Here is a 22005-nt window from a genome sequence, read left to right as displayed (position 1 = left end):
ATAATAGAAACCATGTTGCACTTATTCTGGATATCAAGATGTAATATGGATTTCACATAATTCCATTCTAGAATCGTCTAAATAATTATTTTAAGTCTTTGATATGTAATTTTATAGAACAGGTTCTAATATTAGAAATAATGTTCTATAAAACTATGTAACAAATCAATAATAAACTCTAGGTATATAATATAATGGTCAATAACGATAGACAACAAAAGGTATTATGACAATATTAAAAATTTGGACCGAGTATTATATTTAATAAACAATTATTTATTATTTTATAAAATAACGTTTCACTTTTCATGGATAATTGAATTGATGACAGTCACGATAAAAATTTTCTAATATCAAACTCTGTCGGAAGTTCAGATATAATAAATTATACAAGAAGCCATGAAAAGTTAAATATCCCCAGTTCCGAGTATTTCCGTTTTATTTTTTACATCTCTTTACGTAATTGACTGAGTGAGAAGTCAATGGCTTTTGAGTTCTTTTGGTCCTTTAAGTTGTCTGATTGATTGAATAATCAGAATCTTTATGGACTCGTTAGAAAGCTTGCCGCTTCTTAAAGCGTGTTTTAGTATTCATTCTGGGAGCGCATTAAACTTTAATTGGATTCGTACCTATCGTTTTTTCTTACAAAGACATCCAACAATCATAGCCGTCGTATCTGAGCTATTATAATGTACTTGTTTTCGGTTAAATAACTTAATTATTTTTATTATATTTTTATTTCATTATCATCATTTCAACCTTTAATTGTCTATTGCTCAATATTGTGCATCCTCACAGACTGTTATAAAGAACTTTTCTGAGTCATCTGTTGCAATTGACTCTGTGCAATGCATCACGCAATAAGGTCGCACTTTCTAGTGGGAGTCGTCCTATATTGTATTTGCCTGTATGAAGTTGCTACTTTAGCAATTTTCTCTTATCGGTTATCGGTTTTTCGAACTATGTGGCTGACCAATGTCATTTCAGATTGCTTATCATTCGGGCTATATCGGTCACATTAGGTCTGATGATATCTTTATTATATTGATGTTTAACAGACAGTATTTTTTAGAATTACTTACTTAGCGGTTTCCTCTACAACTGTTGCTAGCATGAATTCCGTTGACTTGTCATTAGGTATGACATGGCACTCGTCAGCGTCCGCTTCTAAATCTGCTGATCTGTTGTCGAAACTGTACAAATAATTGAGATTATTAATATAACAAAATTAGTGATATTAAACTATTTTCATAATACTAATTTTATAAACAGTGTTAAGTTTTGTAATTTATAAGTAAGTATGTAGTTTCTTGAACCCAAAATATTTTCATGTTCTGCACGAATAAATAACTGTGTTCCTGAGATGTAAGATGAAATCTGTGTCACGAAATCTTTGAAGCTAACGATATAAGAATATTCGAGATCATAATCTCGATCTCAGATAATCTTAGATCAATATACTTCATAGCAGTAGTATTATACTTGGCTACTGAGTCTACTTAGTGAAGTTAATCGTGTAATGGTATATATACTTATCAATATTATAAACGTGAAAGTGAGTCTGTTTGTTACGTTATAGTATCTTAACGATTTGACTAATCGTTGTGAAGTTACCCATAGTAATTGAGATGGAGAAGAATATAGACTATTTTTTATACTTGAAAAATTCTTATAATAAAGTTTCCAACATAGGTATTCTTAACAAGCAATAATAATAACAGTATATTACGTTTACAAATACTTTGTATCCGGCTAGGAGATATTATTTCATTTTTATTTTCCATTAAACGTAAAATAAATATAATATTTTTTTTATACATATAGTTCTTAAAGACAAAGAGTTTAAATCTAGTCCACGCTAAAAGGTATTTTTATTTAAATTTCAGACTGACGTCGATGAAAGAAAATGATAGTAAACCAAATCCAAGTGTCGGCGGTAGGCTTGCTACAAGCCACGTCGGCTTCTCACTTAAAATGTATAATCTCTCAAATGAAAGCTCGCCAAAATATGGGTACAACGAGTGACATGTTTATCACAAAAAGAATGTTGAGATATATTTTTGACTACCCATTTAGGGGTTACAGTATGTGTACTATTTTACTTAAAATTGTTCAATTCCAAATTTTTATTTGCTCTATAATTAATGATTGAGTCCTATAAAAGACTGACTTCAATTGTGACAAAACATGTTATTTCGATTTAAAAACTAAAATACTGAACTGATATTCATAAAATTTCTATAGGACCTATTGGTAAGTATATGATTTCAGATAAAAAATCTAAATTAATTTTGAGTTGACGTAGATATGAAGTAATAAACATAAAAAACTACGACCGGTTTAAGAACCTCCTTCTTATTATATTAAAGAAATATTTAAAACAAGCCAATCTTTAGATATTAGGTACTTCAAGTGATGCATTTATCAACAAACAGCATTTAATTTGTATTTATAGATATAAATAAGTAAGATTTATTATAGATTTTTCTACATTTGCTTATTCACTACGATCTTATAGAAAAAGGAAAGTGAGGATTCCCAAGAATGCATTCCCAAGAATTCTAATAGCATTGATCAATACGTATGACAATCGGTCTCACACCGTTGCCGGTAAATTAAGGAATTCCATTAGGTGAGGCGTCTGAATATTTGGTGAAAATATGGAAAAGGGATTCAGATGTGCATTATGAAGTCAACGTTCCTATAATGCTCCAATGTTGTGTTATAATATTTAATATTTAAAATCTTATAACATTTAAACTGTGTATCTATTAAAATATAAACTTCGACAAAAACAAAAAAAAACTATCCATTTTTAATAGTTCGTTTTCGTAATTTTATTAATGAAAAAATTGATAATTTTTGTCATATTTGTATACTGTAGGTTTAGATTATACTGATAGTGTCACCATACAAATGTTTCGAGAAAAGCGGGTCAAATTTTTCATACAATTTTGTGTGATAAATAGATATGAGTGTTTCCTTTATAATTTCTATATTTATTTTGCTTTATAATTTTTTCATCTTTTAAATGCATAAAATCATATTTTATTTATTAAATAAATAACTATAGATACGTCAAAATACATTATATTGCTTAAGTATATTGCACACTGTCAAAAAACGAGTCAGCTTATTCGACAATTAGCTGACAAAAAGTTGACCAGTTTTTGAGGCTTTGTGGTTTTTGAGATATTTTTATGAGTCAACGCTCCATCTAGATTTATCTTTTTATTTTATTATTATATAATTAAAGACTGTGTTGTAAAAAAAAAAACTGACTTCAATTGTGACAAAATCATTATTGACCTTAAAATTACAACCACATTGAAAATCTCCTTCTTTTTTAAATCGATTAAAAATTGAAAATTTGTTTAAATTACAATGTATGTTTGTTTGTTATAATATATGTTTAATGGATGTTTCATACCTAATCACACTTAAATCACAGAATAGATTCGAATAATATTTGGTACACAGCTAGCTTATATTTTAATTTAAGACATAGGGTAGTTTATATACTTACGTATGCAGGTAAAGCCGCGGGAATCAACCAGTATTGCATAAAATAATTACTGGTTGCTACTGGTTACTATTTAATTTTAAATTACAACAGGTACGCGATTCAGCAATTCGAATCAACTTATGGGAGCGGAAAATGAGAACGACGCACAAATATCTAAATCTCATATGAGATTAGACATATGGCTAAGAAGAAAAAGATGAATTTTGTGTTATGTTCGCTTTCCTTGAGAGTTGCTAACAAAGAATATTATCTGAGTAAAGAAATGAAAAAAAAAAGTTGGAGGGATTGAACACACAATCTTTGTACATTTCATGTTTATTTTCAAACGAATGTGGTTTAAATTTTTCTCGAAGAAAGTTATTCAATTTTATTAGTAATAGTCGTAATGCTGTTGGTTTTGGATTTCCAGATATCCTTTTGCTTCTCTTCTTTTAGATAAATAATATTTTCTTTTGTCTCTATCAGATAGATAATAAAATATGCTTATGATTATAATCCCTGAGGTAGGGGATGGGAAGGGGTTGTTAGTGAAAAAAGTAAAAATGTATTTACTATATCAAAGTATGTTTGTATAAGCACAAAGTTTAGTATTGATTCCTGCACAGGCTCAGATTGTCCTATAGGAAACACGCTTCGTATTACCATATACATACTTACAGAAATTAATATAGGCTTTTTAGTAATACAGATTAGTTTTTATATGAAAAACAGTTGTTTTTACATAAGATATCATAACTAATGAATTCATAAAGATTTGTGGTAATTGAGTAGTTATGTAGTAATAAAGTCACATTACATTAGGTCGACCTCCACGTGGTTCATCCTTGAAACCGTCGTGGTTAATTCTTGTTGCCAACTTTTGTTGAGCCAACTAGCCTGTTTCATCCTCACCTATAACTCGTGCCCCAAGAGCGTATAAGGATACCGATATTAAAAAATCCCTATTATAAAAATCCTTACAATAGACATTTGTCGATTGTTGCCACTGTGGTAAATATAATCTATATATGTTTATATATAAATCAAATATTGTTCGTTAGTCTCGTTAAAACTCTAAAATTATTTTACCAATTTGAATATTTTTGTTTTGTTTTATTTGTTATAATACAAGGGTGAATTGAAGGGTGAAAAAAGAAAAAAAGTCGAAAAAACTCTAAATAACTTTAGTTTAATTTTTGAAAAATTAAAATAGGTAAATACTTCTATTTGTATAGGATTTGCTACTTCAGTTTTATTTTAATAGATGGTGTTGTAGGTGATACGAAATCACCTGGTCATCTAGTAAGTATTAAATTTGCTATAATGTATCCACGAGTATACTGAAATCAAATGTGCCATAAAACGAGCTTACCACTGTACCTTGAATAATAGTGTTCAAATCCTATCCTCAAAAGTTTAGGAGAAAATTTAAATGGATACACAAAACATTTTCGATTGATACGAGTACATAAAAAACACAGACGGCTGTAAATATAAAATTGTTTATAGATAATGTTTTATCATAGTTTTTTATTAATGTAAGAGAAAATAGATTTTTTCGAAATTTCGAAAATATTATTATTTCTAATTAATATGTGTGAGTATGTTTGTTGGTTTGTTTCTTTGTCTATAACATAATACTTCATAAGCTCAACCATTCATCCTGAGATTTGCCATACACATTATATTTAGGATGAAGAAGGGTATAGCATATTTTTATTTCCGTCAAACAATATATCCATATTAACACTATATCTTAATTATTTACCTATCTTCGTGGTCATCCTCATTGCTCCCGGAACCTGTATTTGTAGGTCTGTCATCATGCAGAGCAGTCTCGGCCAGTCTTCTCGTTTGTGCCACATTTTCTATGACCACAGCTGTGGTCGCACCCGTTGTAGGATCTCCTGAGATGGGAGGTTTCTTAGCTGCTCGCTGTTTTTTCGCTCGATTTCTTAACGCCTGTTGAGTATATAAACAAATAAATAAATAAAACAAATTCGAAATTGTTTTATGGAAGTTAGAACTGATGTAAAATGGTAACCGTCGCCTGTAGACATGAGCAGTACCATGAACATAACGAAGTATACTGTTTCGCCTATGATATTCCCTCAAGTGTTATTCCTCTGTACCCTGTAAACTTATTCTATTCAAACGCCATGCAAATACAACTGTCATTCAAAGTCTCCCTCTGATGATACATGATATATGTATGTGCACATGTATATGAAGGTTAAATAATTAAACATACATACACACACATATATATATATATATATATATATATATATATATATATATATATATATATATATATATATTAAGCCGTCAAAGAAGTAAATCCTATTAATTGCCAAAATAATTATCAAAATTAATTCAGAAGTGGCAAAGATATCATGTAACATATATTTAAAGAAAAAAACGGGTAAATTGGGATTCTCCTATTTATTGGAGTAGCTTCAAAGGTGGATACTGAACTCGACTTAATTCAAGAAAATCCTTTCATGTTTCACTCATTCGAAGTAATAGATATATATATAATAGCAAAGGATATATCCCAGAATAGTTCAAAAACTAGACGCTAAATAAAAGTATTTGAAAGTAAGAATTTAAGTAATATAATATAATCTTCATGCTTCTTAATAATTATAAATGTCAAAGTATGTGACTTTATTATGTCTGGATACAAAAAGAGTAGTATTTTGCGATAGAGGATGACGTAGGCTTTTTGTAACCCTGGCAATAGTATATCCAATTATCTGAACAAAGTCGTGGAATAAAAATATTAATTTTATCAATTGCATCTTTGCATTTGTTTGGTAACAACAAGTATTTTTTATATAAATAAAATAATTAGGCATTTATTTTAAAAGGGACTTTATACTTTAATTTTGAAGTGTTCTAAATTATTATATAAGTAGATATTTGTATATATAATATGTTTCAAATAATTTTACATAATTATATTTTATATTATAGGTGTTTTACTTCTAGTATCGATTAATGCCAAATTTAAAGACAGTACAGACTATTATTACTTGTATTAGAAATAGGCTTTCTAAAATATTTTTTTCAACATAAATTTATGTACCAATTCGATTAGAAAAGACGGAACCCAAGTATGTTCTTTTGAGCTTACTTTAAGGCAAAACAATTACATACTCAGTTGTGACTTCTATTAGTATACACACACTCACACTTACACGCATACTTCAAACAGTTTTTTATCTTACCTTAAAAATATTATAGTAGAGGAACATCATCATGATGCAAGGTATATAGAAGGAGCCCAACGACGAGTAGATAACATAGTTCTGGCTGTTGAAGAGACATTCGTCGAAGTTGCGGTCAGGCGTGTCGTTCAGGCCCAGCACAATGGGCGCGCCGATTGCGGCCGATATCAGCCACACGAGAACAATGGTGAACCAAACCCGTCGGTTGTTCTTGTGTTTCGCATATTTTATTGGTTGTGTTACAGCTATATACCTGAGAAATAAAACAATTAATAAATATTGTGAAGAACGATGGGAACCTTACAAATAAATTTTAACTAATATTATACGTGTGAAAGCGAATTTATTTGTTTTATCTTGGCGTCTTAACGATTTAACCAATTATTATTAGATTTCGTATACAGGTACTATATGCTATGGAAAAGGTACTTTTTAACGTCAGCGATTCGTCAGTGAAATTACCCAGATGAAGTCGTGGATAAAAGCTTGTTAATAAATAAATATAATGAAAAATTATGACCGGATGAATAAATTAAAGAAGGTAGAGGACGGTTCGGATTATTCTTGTTTATTCTGTAATTAATTGTGCTGATTATAGGCGTTTGTTGGTGGCATTTTGTACACATATTGATATTTAAATGATTAAACCTTTTTTCATACAATTTAGATTAGCAAACTAATAACCCATTTAATGTAAAAGCAGTAACTGTCACTTATAGAAACGAACAACACCATGAACATTGCAGAATTAATACCCATGATACTTTATTTGCGTTACTATTCCTAATAACTATGGTGTTATGCCTCCGTATCTTGTAATTTCAGTAAGTACCATTTTTTCCAAAACAGCTATACAATCTAAAATACTTTCCAGCAGGAACATATGTAAAACAGATTTATGTTAAAGTACACTTCTTATATTTTACACAAAAAACGTCATTGTCTCCCTCTGGTCATTAAAAATAAAACCCTATTACTATGCTATCTAGCCAATGTAGGTAATAGTAGACTATTATCTTTCTCTCTAGAGACCAGTTTGCAGCAGTAGAATGCCATGTATTGTTAAGGTTATATACTAACACTAGGTTTTGCCAGCTGTTTCGTACGCGTGGATTTCAGTAGTAAAAAAATAAATTAAATTAACTATCTCTAGATGATGTATCAAAATAAAACATACACGAATTTTTAAGTTAGTTCTATAGAGATAAAAATGTAAAGACAGCATTGAATTTCATGTAATAACGTTTGCGTGATACTGGAATAAATACACAGACAGATAGACAGTCAAAATGTCTTAATATATTTGTTTTCTTAAATATTTCTCATATAGCTACAGACATTGAGACTACAGTAACCTGCGTGCGTGAAAAGATTGATGGATGTGGAAGAAGCGAAAGAGGTTTGTTTGAATCGAAGCATTTGGCGTTCTATTGTTTCTGCCTACTCTAATGGGAGACAGGCGTGACAGATATGTATGTATGTATGTACCTACAGACATCGTCTAGTTACAATATTTTGTTTATTAGTAAGATTAGTAAGATAAGATTAGTATTGCCAGAGCTGTCTTATTCATCGATTCGTCATAATGGGCTTACCGTTATCTCATATAATTAAAATCGACAAAGCATGTCTTCTATTCTACCTACTCTTTTTATGCATAAACATCTTTCACACAGTCCATCCATTTTTTCTGTTTATCCTATTCCTTTACATTCATACACGTTCATATTTATACGTATACGTACGTATGTACAGATCACTTTTTTGTGGGCAATAAAATAAATAAATATTGTAATAATTTTCTCTCTCACTGCACTGGGTTGGCTGGAATAAATTCAGCGATAAGCCCACCCTTGCTTACCTGATTTGTTAAACTAATCGCTGTATCTTTTGTTTTACAAGTGTAATAAATAATATATATAAATATTGTATATATCTATAATATATCTATTTATATATATTATATATCTATAAAAAATCTTACCTATCAACAGAGATAGCGACTAAGTTGAATATACTCGAAGTGGAGGATGTAACATCCATCGCAATATACACATCGCAGACAAAGGCTGGCAGCCCCCACGAACCGTTTACCTGCAAATAAAAAAAAATATATCATTATTAAAAGTTTCGTTAATGCACACAATAACTGTAAGAATAAGCGTATTGAATTACGCGTATTTTTTTTACTAACTATAAAAAAGGAGGAATTTCGGTTGATTTTTTTTATGTTTATACATAAAAAAAATCTGCCACTTATAAACCGATTTGAAAAACTATTTTTTTTTATCAGAAAGCATATGCTTTTTAAAAAAAATATTTTATTCGGTTTAACATTTTAGTCTTTAAATAAAAACAACTGAAGCATTTTAATTTAACTGTTTTTTTTTTTGTACAATATAGCAACTCATGAAAATTTATGACAATAATAAAAAAATATTGTCGAAAATGCTCGTGAGTTAAGCTCGTAGGGTATTGTAGTTGTCCTGAAACTACTTCATGATTCTGATTAAAAATATATTTATGTTAATTTTTATTATTCGTTCATAATATCAGCCATTAACTGTCCATTGCTAAATATAAGCAGCTTCCATAAGGAAGGTTTTGTCAGTAGGTACTATACTTGGCAGATGGGTTGGCAACCGCAGTTAGGCTTTAAAAGGGACGCTGCTCCCCCTCCTTCCACTCTTAAGTTCCCTTAGTCCCTTTTGCGATACCCATGGGAAATACTATGATTAGTTTATTATTAAAACATAAATAAATACATCTATGTAAAATAACTAGTATTTTGCCTGTTACTTTATATTTGTATATTTCAAAAGTAGTTATTATTGCTATATAGTTATATCTTGATATACTATCAAAGTACCGTCAGAGGTAGTACTTTTTAATAAAATACCACTTCTAGATGGCATATCAAGATAAATCATACATCATTTTTTAAGTTAAAGTCCTTTCAGGGACACAACTGTGGAAACCGGTCAGTCAGTTTATACGGTAGTTTTTGTGTGATGCCGGATACAAACATACGGACAAACAGATACACAAAAACTCTAAAAAATATTGTATTATAATTTATTTATTTTAAGACCATGCATATTTAATTTTTGTTAAATTACTCCTATGTACAGATATAGTCTAGTCAAAAAAGGTAAACAGTTTATTTACAAAAACGTTATGTTTACAAATAAAAAAAATCACGTACAAATGTTTATCATTGCAGTATCTTTTGAATGAGAATCTCTGAAGAAATAAATTTCCCAACATCCACAAAATAAGTCGTAGAAATTCTTATTCCTTTCCGTCCGCAGTACCAATGGCGCCCATTTAGTTTGCTTTTACATATGGCAGTCGACAGGATATTGGGTTCAATGTGGGTCCGAAATGTAGGTATTGATAACATTCTCGTGTTAGGTAAACGCTAATTTTAGAATGCTGTTTTTTTTTTAAATATATTGTCGGTTACTGTCCACTGTTAAACGTAAGCCTATAAGGGGAGTTTTGCCAGTAGTTGTCACGCTCGGTAGGCGAATTGGCAACCGCAGTTAGGCTTTTAGAGATGTTTTAAGAGGGACGCTGCTGCCCGTCCCTTGCTCTCCCTTAGTCACCAACGGAAAAGAAGGGGTAGTCTACTCTATACCGGGACGACACGGCGAGATAGCCGTTTTAAATCCTACTAATATTATTAATGTGAAAGTTTGTGAAGGTATTTGTATGTTTGTTACTGTTGCTCATCATTAACGTCATCATATCAACTGTTAACTGTCTGCTGCTGAACATAGGTCTTCTCGTATTGGGAGGTTTTACCAGTACTTGCTACGCTTGGCAGGCGAGTTGGCAATCACAGTTAGGCTTTAATCATGTTTTAAAAGGGACGTTGCTGCCCATTCCACAACTATTAAGTTTCCTTAGTCGCCTTTTATGATACCCACGGAAAATAAAACTGTACTGTTACCTAATCACGCCTAAGCGGTTGAATGTATTTGAGTGAAATTTGCTACATGTATATCCTCAATTAATAGATAGGATACATTATATACTGATACACGATAGCACAGTTGCGAAAAGTAACAAAAAGATAAGTAAATTATTTACCTTTCATTCAAATCCTTTCAACCGTTCAAACATTATGGAGCAACAAACATACAAACATCCAAATATCTTTACAAACTTCCACGTTTATAATATTGATACAGTAATAATAAAATATTTATTATAATATTTTAGACCTAGAAATAGTTAAGTCTAAAAAATTAATTTTAAAACAATATTTTTTTCCACAAAATCATGTTTACTAAATCGTTACAGAATCAAATAAAAATTATTTTTATATATGGACTTTTGGCAATGTTGTTTTTAAGATTGCGTGCCAGATTCGGAATGTAGTTTTTTACCGACAGGGAGGGGCTAAGAACTATATTGCAAATAAGTTTCACTGTTAACTTCTTGATTTATTCAGATGTAAATATTCGTATAGCATATTGGATATTGGGAATATATTAAATTTTCCATATAGGACCAATTGAACATTCACATACTTGTCTTACTCGTATATATTATGTGTCATATTTGTAAGCCATTTAATTAGGTTTTACTTTAACAGATTTTTTTCATGATATGTTCAATCCGAACCTTGTTGTTATCGCTATTATCTCTCCTAAGTAAGTGAGTAAGATATTATCTCTCCGTCTTAGATTAGATAGATAGAGCATCGGACTTTAAAAATGGATCACCTTTTTGACAATTAACTAACTCGTTTTTTTTATTAATGTTCTATGTACTTACGCACTCAATGTATCTGATGTATTTATATTTAGTAAATTTTATTTAGTAAAAAAATGAGTTTTTGCGATTAAACAGTTGCAGAATTTATAAGACAAAATAAATATAGAAGTTATTAAGAAATCACTCATAACTATTTATCACGCAAAATTGTATGAAAAAGTTGACGCGCTTTCCTCGAAGCATTTGTATGGAGACACTTCTATATAATATAAGCCCTCCGTATACTGTAAATACACCGCCATAGTTAAATTTTAAACTGTAACGGCCATTCAAGGAAAGCATGAAGGGTCACGGCAGAAATACAAGTTTAGTAAGCATTTTTAAATGTTTGTTGGAAATATTGTCTTAACCTCTTAATACTATTAATCTTATCGCACAACATATAAAAAAGTAATAAATGATTAGTACTATCATTTGTCACGTCACGTCTAGAGATAACATTTCTGATAATTTGTTGCGAGTACATTTACTGCGAAAACAATTTTTCCATTGACTTACAATATTATACATATTTATTATAATATTATCTATGTTTATAACTAGAAAAATACGAAGATAATATCACATTACAATGACGTTAGAGAATGACTAAGGATATGGGACAGTTTAAACACCAAGTCGATGATGTAAAAATAAATTTGCTCCCGATGGTTACATTTTGGTGGGCTTATATATATTTTATATATTTTTAGTGTGATTAATTTTTTATATATTTTTATATAAGAGGGTTTAACCAAAATTGCTTGCTAATATATGTAAATTATACTGATCTTATTTTTATTTACAAGCTCATTTAAGTCGTCACTTTTATGAATACTTTTTTATGTGACTCAGAATAAATTTGCTGCTAGGTTCTAAATGTTGTTATATGCTAAGAAAACTCGTAGGGAACTCATTAGTAAATCTTTTCAATTTACATATGTACAAGTTTATTTTATATTTGTACAGGTACAATAACTATAATTTTCATTTATTTATTTATTCTTTACATCACATTACAAAAAAAAAATATCTGGTTTAAAAGACGAACTTAATACTATATAACAATCTCTTCTAGTAAACCTTGAGTTTTATTTATAAATATTATCCAAAATAAAATTTTGCAATCAATCATAAGCAGTAAATATCAGAGCAGATCACTGATATTTTCGACTCCAGATCATCCATATATAAAAAAAAACATTATAAAATTATATAAATATTATATATATAAAATATTTTATAATATTTAAAAATTATATAATATATATAATATAAAATTAATAATAATATATAAATATATAATAATAATATTAAAAAATATATAATATATATTTTATAATAAAATATATACTTGTAACTTTGTATAAATCCATATCATTCTTTTAACTTATTATACATATATGTTTAAAATATAATAATATAAGATTTCACGTTCAATTGTTTCAGTAATTTTTAATAATTGTCACTGTTAACTTTAATTAAACTGCATCTCATTCATGTTATTTTAACACGTTTTAAAATATAAATTTTGTTTTATATCTTACATGTTTATAATTAATTATGTACATTTTCGATTATTAGCTGTGTGTTTTTTAAATAAAGAAATAATAAAAACTGGTCCCCACAAATCATCATCCGTTTAAATATATTATAAAACATCAATAAATTATTACAATAAATGGTAACTAACATTAGAGATCTTAATAGGTAAAGAAAAATAAAACTTAAGTTCACTAATATTAAATGGGCATTTGTTTTTAAGACTCCGTGTAACAGGAAAACTTTTCATTGCCATTTAGACGGGAAAGGAGGTAAGTGGTCCGATTTCAGCGAGCTGTTGAGATTGCTCCTTACAGCTCTCACTTGTCACTTATCAGTCCCTTCTTATGATAAAATAACTGGCAATTTTGAGCCGAATTTGTGATGAGGGTCCTGTGAATTATTACACACTAGATTGTAGCTGCGACTTTGCTCGCCCAAAAAGTGAACGTTGCTTCATGTTCGTGTCAGTTTTTTATTTATATAAAGTTAGCGGTAGGTATATGAAATATATCTTTTTTTTATATAATTTTATTTGTAATTTTATTATACTATTATGTGAAATAATTTCTTTATATAGTGAATAATATAAATTAAATATTTACACATAGAAAATATAGGAGGAGAATCCCCCAAAAACCATGGGAAACAATAATAAAATAATCCCCGCTGGGGAGGTCTATGTTTAGCAGTGGATAGTTAACGGCTGATGTAGTAAACTGAAATAACTTAGGAGGGTTATCGCATTACCTCACTGTCAATAGAGATCGTTGGTTTTTATTTTATAATGTCTATATTTTATATTACATATTATTCTATAATAAACCCCATACACTTAATGTCTCAAGTATGTACAAATTTTCAAATTACATTTCGAACTTTTCGATTCTATTTAGATTGAATTATGTAATGATCGTTCTAAACTATCAGACATGACTTGCCTTAAGTCTGCTTTACTCGACAAACTGTCTTCGTCACAGATATAGATACATATATTTTGATGTATCGATTCATTACAAAATTACAGATATAAGTAATTACTAAACATTTTTTTATCAATCGTTATCGAAATCTTTTAATTATTGATAATTTTGGGGAAATATAGTGATGACAACAGCAAAACATATATATCATTTAATTATAATACAAGTTATCACTATGTATGTCATATCTACTAATACAGGGGTAATCAACCGGTCGATCGTGATTATTAGTCCAGTCGATCGTGGCAAGGCAAAAAATATAATATTTTGCTAATCTAGATGATCTTGCTCTTAGACGCAATACTTGTTCACACTATTTTAAATACGCAATCGAGACTTGACGCGATTTAAAACCTTAGCAGGTAAATAGTATGTAGGTACAGTATGTAAGTACTATTTGCCTGCAGGAGTTTTTCACCGCGTTATGTCTCGATTGCGTTTTTAAAAAAGGATGTTAATAGTTTATTAGACATTATGCACATTAAAAAACATATTTGGATACATAATTTTTATTCTACGTCATCATCGAATTTGTAAATACTAGGCTATTAACTATGTCATCTGACAACATCCGGAATCGAGACCAACTTCCGTTGGCCATTACGTGCATCCATTGTCCCCTATCTTTTATGTTTTCCGCTTTTTTATTAGTTTTTTTTCCCAAAGGTGCATGTTTACTTTGATGCCTTTCGCTTCGTACAAAATTGTTCTGACGACAAACTTTTCTGTTTTTTTTAAGGTCAGTACAAAATGTCTACAAAAATACGGACATTCGTTTACGTATAGACAATAATCTAATACATATATGTACAGTTTGTGTATTTGCATTGAAGTTTAAATATATAAATAAACAATTGAAATTAATACAAAAACTATTACTTACTATTAATTACTACATACTATTAGTTTTAAACATTACTATTAGTTTTGATACATCACTAATTACATTTAGAGAGTCTAAATGTAATTACTAACACAGGGTGGCCCAAAAGTCCTTAGAAAAGTATTTATTTGAATTAAACGAAAACGGCGCGCGTGAGCGGTGCAGGGGAAGCGGAGGTAGTAACTTCGGTTTCTGGGAATTTAGTTGCGATGGAGCGTTTCACCGGAGCGGACCGTGCGTTTTGTGTGCGCGAGTTTTATCAAAACAACAATTCGGCAACCGTTGCGAGGCGTAAATTTCGAGAACACAAAGGTTTACACAACTTTGATGACACCCCAGCTCTCCAAACGATTAAGAATTGGGTTGCTAAGTTCGAGGAGACCGGTTCGACGTTAGATAAACCGCGGTTGGGTCGCCTAAGGACATCACGTACGGAACAAAACATCGACACAGTGGCACAATCTATTCGTGAAAATCCTACACAGTCAACTCGTAAGCGTTCCAGTGCATTAAACGTATCCAGAACATCGTTACAACGGATTTTGAAGAAAGATTTACTTATGCACCCTTACAAAATTCAGTTGGTGCAAGAATTAAAAGAAACTGATGCTATTCAGAGAGTGAATTATGCTAATGAAATGTTTAATCGGTTTACTTCGTTTAATAACATAATATTCTATGTGAGGCACACTTCCACATTAACGGACATGTATAAACAAAATATTGGAGCCCGATTAATCCAAAACTTAAGCACCAGAAGCCCTTACATAGCCCTAAAGTTACAGTTTGGGCCGCTATGTCAGCCCATGGCATCATAGGGCCTTACTTTTTTGAGGACGGCAGAGGGCGTGCTGTTACTGTTACTTCGGAGCGATATGTGGCCATGATCGAGGAGTTTTTCACACAAAAATTGCAAAACTTTCTAGGCTTTAATGCCCGAACATGGTTTCAACAGGATGGAGCAACTTCCCACACCTCCAATACTGCTATGCCTGTTATCCGTCAACTTTTTCCAAACAAAGTTATCTCTGAGAAAGGAGACATTTCCTGGCCACCACGTAGCCCGGATCTGACTCCAATGGATTTTTTTTTGTGGGGCTACCTTAAGGCTAAAGTGTACGACTCTAACCCGCGGTCAATTAATGACCTAAAAGAAAACATCCGCAGAGAAATGGCAAGCATTTCAGCAGTGACGTGCCGCGCAGTCATCGACAATTTCAGAAGGCGTTTGCAAGAGTGCCGTGACGGTAACGGATTACATTTGGACGACGTTATTTACAAAAAATAATTCCCGTTTTTCTAGCTATATTTACAAATAAAAATATTATTCATAGTGTAATTAGTTTTACTTTAATAAATTTTTTTCATTACTAAGGACTTATGGGCCACCCTGTATAACAAAACATTCAATCGATTAATTAATTTTAGATATTTTCAACTGAACTTAAAAGGAAGGAGTTTCTCGATTCGATTGTTTTTTCTTATGTTTACCTCATAATATCGTATTTTATAAACAGATTTAGAATTTTTATATTTTTAATTGAAGGGTTATACTTACATATTGGACCTATAGAAATTTAATCGAAAAATCGGCTCAGTTATTTAGTGCTAAATAAAAATAACTGGTTTTGCCACAATTTTAAAGTAATTTTCTTTTGTGGAATACAGTCTTAAACTATGGTCATCAACAGACTGTTCAATATTCTTTTGTATATATTTTCATTAAATTCTATTGATGTTCGAAGTTATATGATGAATGAAGGATATATGATTTTAGTCTAGTTTGTTTAAATATTGCCACAATATTGTACACCGCTCTACCCGCTGACATTGATGCTACTTTCCACTTGAATTTACTCATTCCATTTACACTAGCGACCCGTCCTGGCTTCGCACGATATTCCGATGTTATTCACTTATGCTTCCTATAGTTGAAAGAATTCCCAAAATCGGTTAAGTATTTTTAAGTTTATCAACAACAAACTAAAATAAAGTAATAATTTCTCTTTAAAATATTAAATTAGATTAGATTAATATCTGAGAACTATGGTATTATGACTACATACTATGTAATTTCCATATTATCATATCACAGAATTAAAACCGAAATACAGTCATGCAGACAGTTGCATTACGGAAAAAATACGAGCGAGACTTCAAAAAGGAGGAGCTCCTCAAATCGGATGTATTTTTTATGTTTGTTACCTTATAACTGTATCAGTTATAAATCGATTTGGATTTTTTTCTTTTTTTGGTCCTTAAGGAATTTTATTAAAATCGGTTCAGTCGTTTAATTTTTAAATCATAATATCTGGTCTTGTCACAGTTGAAGTCTGTTTTTATTTTATGAAACAAAATGTTAAATTATATAAAATCAGTCTTAAATTATTGTTAAACAAAACATTTTTTTATTTCACCTCTGTCCGAATAAATAAAGGTCATTTGCCTTTCAGTATTATATGACGTTAAAAACCTAGATGCTATAAAGAAATATGTTTTACGTGATCCAAGAATATGCTAAGGGATTATCTTATGTTTCTATATTTTGTAAAGGTTGTTTTTATACATTTGTCAACATTATCAGTATTGTGTTTTTGCGCTGTTTACAAGAAAATACAATTTACGGTTACTTATTTGCTTACGGAAATAGGGTTTTATTTCTAGGTAGCTAAAAATGTTCAAAAGTCTAGGTTAGAAAATTATTTTGAGGAGGGATATTAGTAATGGGGAATAGTGACCCATTGCTACCAATATAATAATCATAATTCTTTATTTGAAACAAATATATTGATTACAATATTATTGAAAAACGATAATATCCATAGAAGTATAAAACTCCTTCTTATTGTTGGATTCCAATAAAACCTAAATATACTCTGTTGAGTTGTTCCCCACGAGGTTGAGTGGTAAACATTTTGATTAATAACAGTAAATTGATCACGATGGGCCAACTGATCTGACTTCATATTTACCTAATATCTTTAGCTGAGGGGAAGGGATAGTTATAGGGTCTTACAGTCTCATTGCTCCACCGGTTTTCCCTGTAACCTCCACGCGGTTTACCTTGGAAAACCTCATGATTAATTTTTGTGGAATTCATCACGAGGGGCCAACTGAACTGCTTTCATTCTCACCTGTTATCCTTCACTGGTGCCCCGTCAGTGTATACCCATAGTGCAGGCGGGGTTACTATTCCATTATTATTCATTAAAAAATATTATAAGCTAGTAATCTCACTAGCGTAAACTAAAAAGGAAGCGAAAGTTTCGAGGTAAAACGAAGTTTTGTATTCTGTATTTACTATGAAGGTATTTTAAAAAAAACTTCTTGGTTGTGTAAATTTATAAAACAGTATTCTAACAGTATAGGTATAATTGTAAATAATGATGTTACTTTGCAGTCTCGAGGCATAAACTACCGTGAAACACTTCTGCAGGAGTTAACAAGTCCACTTGTCGATATATTTCATAAAACTTGGTAGAGTATTAAACTAAACTTTGCGTATACAGAATATGGGAGGAAATTGTATTTTCTTTTAAACTTACTTTAAAAGCATGTTTATTTTTTTTTATTTATCCTATGCAGTACTCTCGCCAATTTTGTTGATTTTGATAATTTATTTTACAAATCTTTAGGGATAAGATTCAATTTATCACTATTTCAAAATATTAATTATTGTTTATAAATTATTAGTAACACTATATTTTAGTTTGACGAATGGTATAAGAGTTGATTGTATTTAGATACTGTCCTACTATTTAGGTGTAGATACTAGTAAAGTCATCATCCTCATTATCATCATATCAGCTATTATCTGTCCACTGTTGAACATACGTCTATCCCATAAAACAAACGATCGTGAGCCATCTGCATCCACTGACTTCTGTATCTAATGGGTTTGTCTTAGTATTTGCATATACTTTGTCTATCTATGGGGAATCTCTCTCTCTTCAGTCGTACACTTAGAGTAGTCGTGGTTTTCACAATGACGGTATTAGGTGAGGCTCTCCTTCGCGATAGGTCCTCGCAATATGTCTCCATCTACTTCTGTTCGCCGCCGAGCGAGAGCATTCCACAATAGACTAGTAGAATAGGACTGATTAAAGAATCAGTTCTATTTTGGCAGTGAAATCACAAGTTACAAATACACAATACTATAGTCTTTAAGAGTGACAACGCACGACACTACCATGGGCATTCTTCTGTAATGTCCATGGTAATGGTTTTTATCGTAGTCATGGTTCTGTATAGCGACAGTTATTATTTTACATCTGGTATACTCTCAATTTATTTGTATTCTAAGTATCATAAAATAAAATACAAAAGTTTATCTAATAACTTCACTAGACTTATTTAAGTGAGACATTTTTATTTTCTTTATTTAAACAAACTGAAAATATCCCATTTAGCAATAATCAGATATTTTATCAGCGAAAAATATTCTGAGAATCACTTTATTAGGTTGGCTTCGGTAATAGTCATTTTACGGTTGCGACGCCAACTATCTCGGAGTTAGATCGAGAAATTGTCAGACTTTCGCCAAAAATAGGGTGCCGTTACATTCCGCACAGAAAATAAGTAGGTCATGACTGTTTTACTGTTTCGGTGGGGTGGTCTCCATAAATCTTATTTTACTTACCTTTTCTCGACATCATCTTCCGCTCTCGTCCTGAGTGAGTATAAATCTTTTTTTCGTCACTTTATCTAACGTAGGAGAGAAAAATCTAAACGATATAGAATATATACTCGTAGGTTAATTTATAAACTACTAGCCGCAACTCACGGCTTCACCTGCAGTACTCAATGTGCTACGTTAGGATGTAACCTACCCGTATACCAAATTACGTTCGAATCCGTACAGCAGTTTTTTTGTGAAAGAATGACAAACACCCGTGCATCCATCGTTACAAACTTTAGCATTTATAATCAATTGGGTTAGCATTATTTTAATGCAGTGTTCTATTAGTATAACTAAATGTTTAATCTCTCATGCAAATTAAATTTCTACCGCCGCCCATGATCACCCACAACACCAGCGGCATCTTCATGAGAGAAATACCAAGGTGTTTCTTTCGGGAAATATGCACTGTAATCAAGAAAGCTTCCAGATGATTGGGATGAAACTTTAGTGTTGGCAGTCGTATATGCTAATGATAGCTGAATTAAACAAAATAATTTTAATCAAATAATCACTGATACAGACTTTCAGAAATTAACACCTAGTTTGGTAAAAAAAAATAAGAAATTATCAAATGACGCATGTTTTATTAAAATCAACAAAATTTATTAAAAAAAGGATTATATAGCCTTGTCTATTCTGTTTTTTATTCCTGTTTAAATTATTCTATTAATATAAACAAAAAAAAAACACACACACACACACACACACATATACATATTATTGTAAAATACAATAGCAAATTCAACGTTATACATAAAAAGCAACAGGTACGTACTCACGGTACGTATAAAATACGCTTGTTGTCAAACCAACACAAATGCGAGGTATTAAAGTACTATAAATTCGTGTCTTTTGTAGGCAGATTTGTGAAGACAAACTGCTCCTAAGCTGTTTTGACTTAAAATCTCGATTCGATAATCTTATCTGTGTGATGCTTGTCCCTGGTAAGAAGCGATCTTGTTTCAACCCTACAACGAAGCTAATCACTGACGGAGCTATAATATATATTAATATAAATTATAGCAATGCATATTACGATGTACTTTCAACCGAATTAAAAAAAAAGAAGAAGTTATCAATTCAGTTATTTTTTTATGTTTATTAGGTACCTTATAACTTATTTTATCAAATCGATTAAGCAGTTTAGATTATAAATCAAAGTTATTAATTTTGCCACAATTGAAATCGGTTCTTTTTGTGGAACACAATTTTAAAATTCTTATCAACAACATCTAGAAATTTCGAACATCCACAGCCGCAGCTATAATATGTATTTTTATTATATTACGCAGAATTTTTGTAGAGCTAATAAGAGCTAAAATTATTATTTTAATTATTATAGCTGCCGTCTATAGCAGCTTGCTATAATCACTACATAATATAAAATAAAGTTGCTTCCTGTCTGTCTGTCCCTATGTATACTTAGATCTTTAAAACTACGCAACGGATTTGATGCAGTTTTTTTTAATAGATAGAGTGATTTAAGAGAAAGGTTTATATGTATAATAAATACAAGGTACATTGCAAATGCTAGCTGAATCCTACGAGATAGAATAAAATAATGTAGTACAGTATTATACACCTTAAGGAAGTCTATAAAAAAATTGCAATAGTATACATCTATCTCTTAGTGATAACTTATAAAAAACATTTTTATGCTTTACTTTTTACGACAAATGATGGCTTATTTACGAAGCGATTTTAAGCAATACGGCATTAATCTTTAACTAATTAAGTACTTTAAATACATTGTGCATCACTATCATCATTACTTAGTATAAGACAATACGTTATCCGTACTTATAAGTAAGTTACGATAAATTAAAAAAAATATATTCGAAATTGTATTTTGTAGTATATTTATTTAGTATCAGTATTGCACCCGTGCGAAGCCAGGGCAGGTCGCCAGTATCATAAATAGTTTAGGTTTTTTTATACTACTGAGGTGGCAAACAAGCATACGGCCCACCTGATGGTAAATGATTACCGTAGCCTATGAACACCTGCAATACCAGAGGTATTACGCGTGCGTTGCCGACCCTGAAGAAACCTCTTTACCCCCCTTTTGAAGAACCCCATGCTGTAGTCTCTTGGGAAAACCTCGGCAGGGAGCTCATTCCACAACCTGAGTGTTCGTGGGAGGAAACATCTCTGTATATTAATATATATTATAGCTCCGTTTGTGATGGGCTTGAATTATAGTAACATTCCAGACACGTATTCGATTAAGCTTCGATTGATGTTTCGGGTATATATTAGTATCTTTACATCAATCATGATCATAATGTTGCGGTTATCAAGTTTCGGGGATCAAATACTCAAAGCATCACAATTTACATTGTCTTGAGGAGACATCTCAAGTTATTTGTACTTTACACCAGTATGTTATGAATTTGTCTACTCATATATTACTT

The 22005-nt window shown here is 30.8% G+C and overlaps 1 protein-coding gene across 2 annotated transcripts in view; it reads right to left on the bottom strand.

The window, feature by feature from the left end:
• The window catches only part of LOC113514151 (dopamine D2-like receptor), a 309488-nt gene that overhangs the window by 5642 nt on the left and 281841 nt on the right, over positions 1–22005 (bottom strand). For both annotated transcript variants that reach the window (XM_052894722.1, XM_052894723.1), the window contains exons 3-6: positions 8723–8832; positions 6739–6991; positions 5274–5467; positions 1083–1193 (exon numbers count right to left, since the gene is read on the bottom strand). In XM_052894722.1, coding sequence (XP_052750682.1) covers positions 1083–1193; positions 5274–5467; positions 6739–6991; positions 8723–8832 — 668 coding nt within the window. The remainder of the gene's footprint in view (positions 1–1082; positions 1194–5273; positions 5468–6738; positions 6992–8722; positions 8833–22005) is intronic.

This window comes from Galleria mellonella, unplaced genomic scaffold, assembly GCF_026898425.1.
Source record: "Galleria mellonella isolate WM207_F2 unplaced genomic scaffold, CSIRO_AGI_GalMel_v1 utg23, whole genome shotgun sequence".
Taxonomy (NCBI): Eukaryota; Metazoa; Arthropoda; class Insecta; order Lepidoptera; family Pyralidae; genus Galleria; species Galleria mellonella.
Note: the sequence above shows the minus strand (reverse complement) of the source record. Positions and strands in the feature narration are given on the sequence as shown.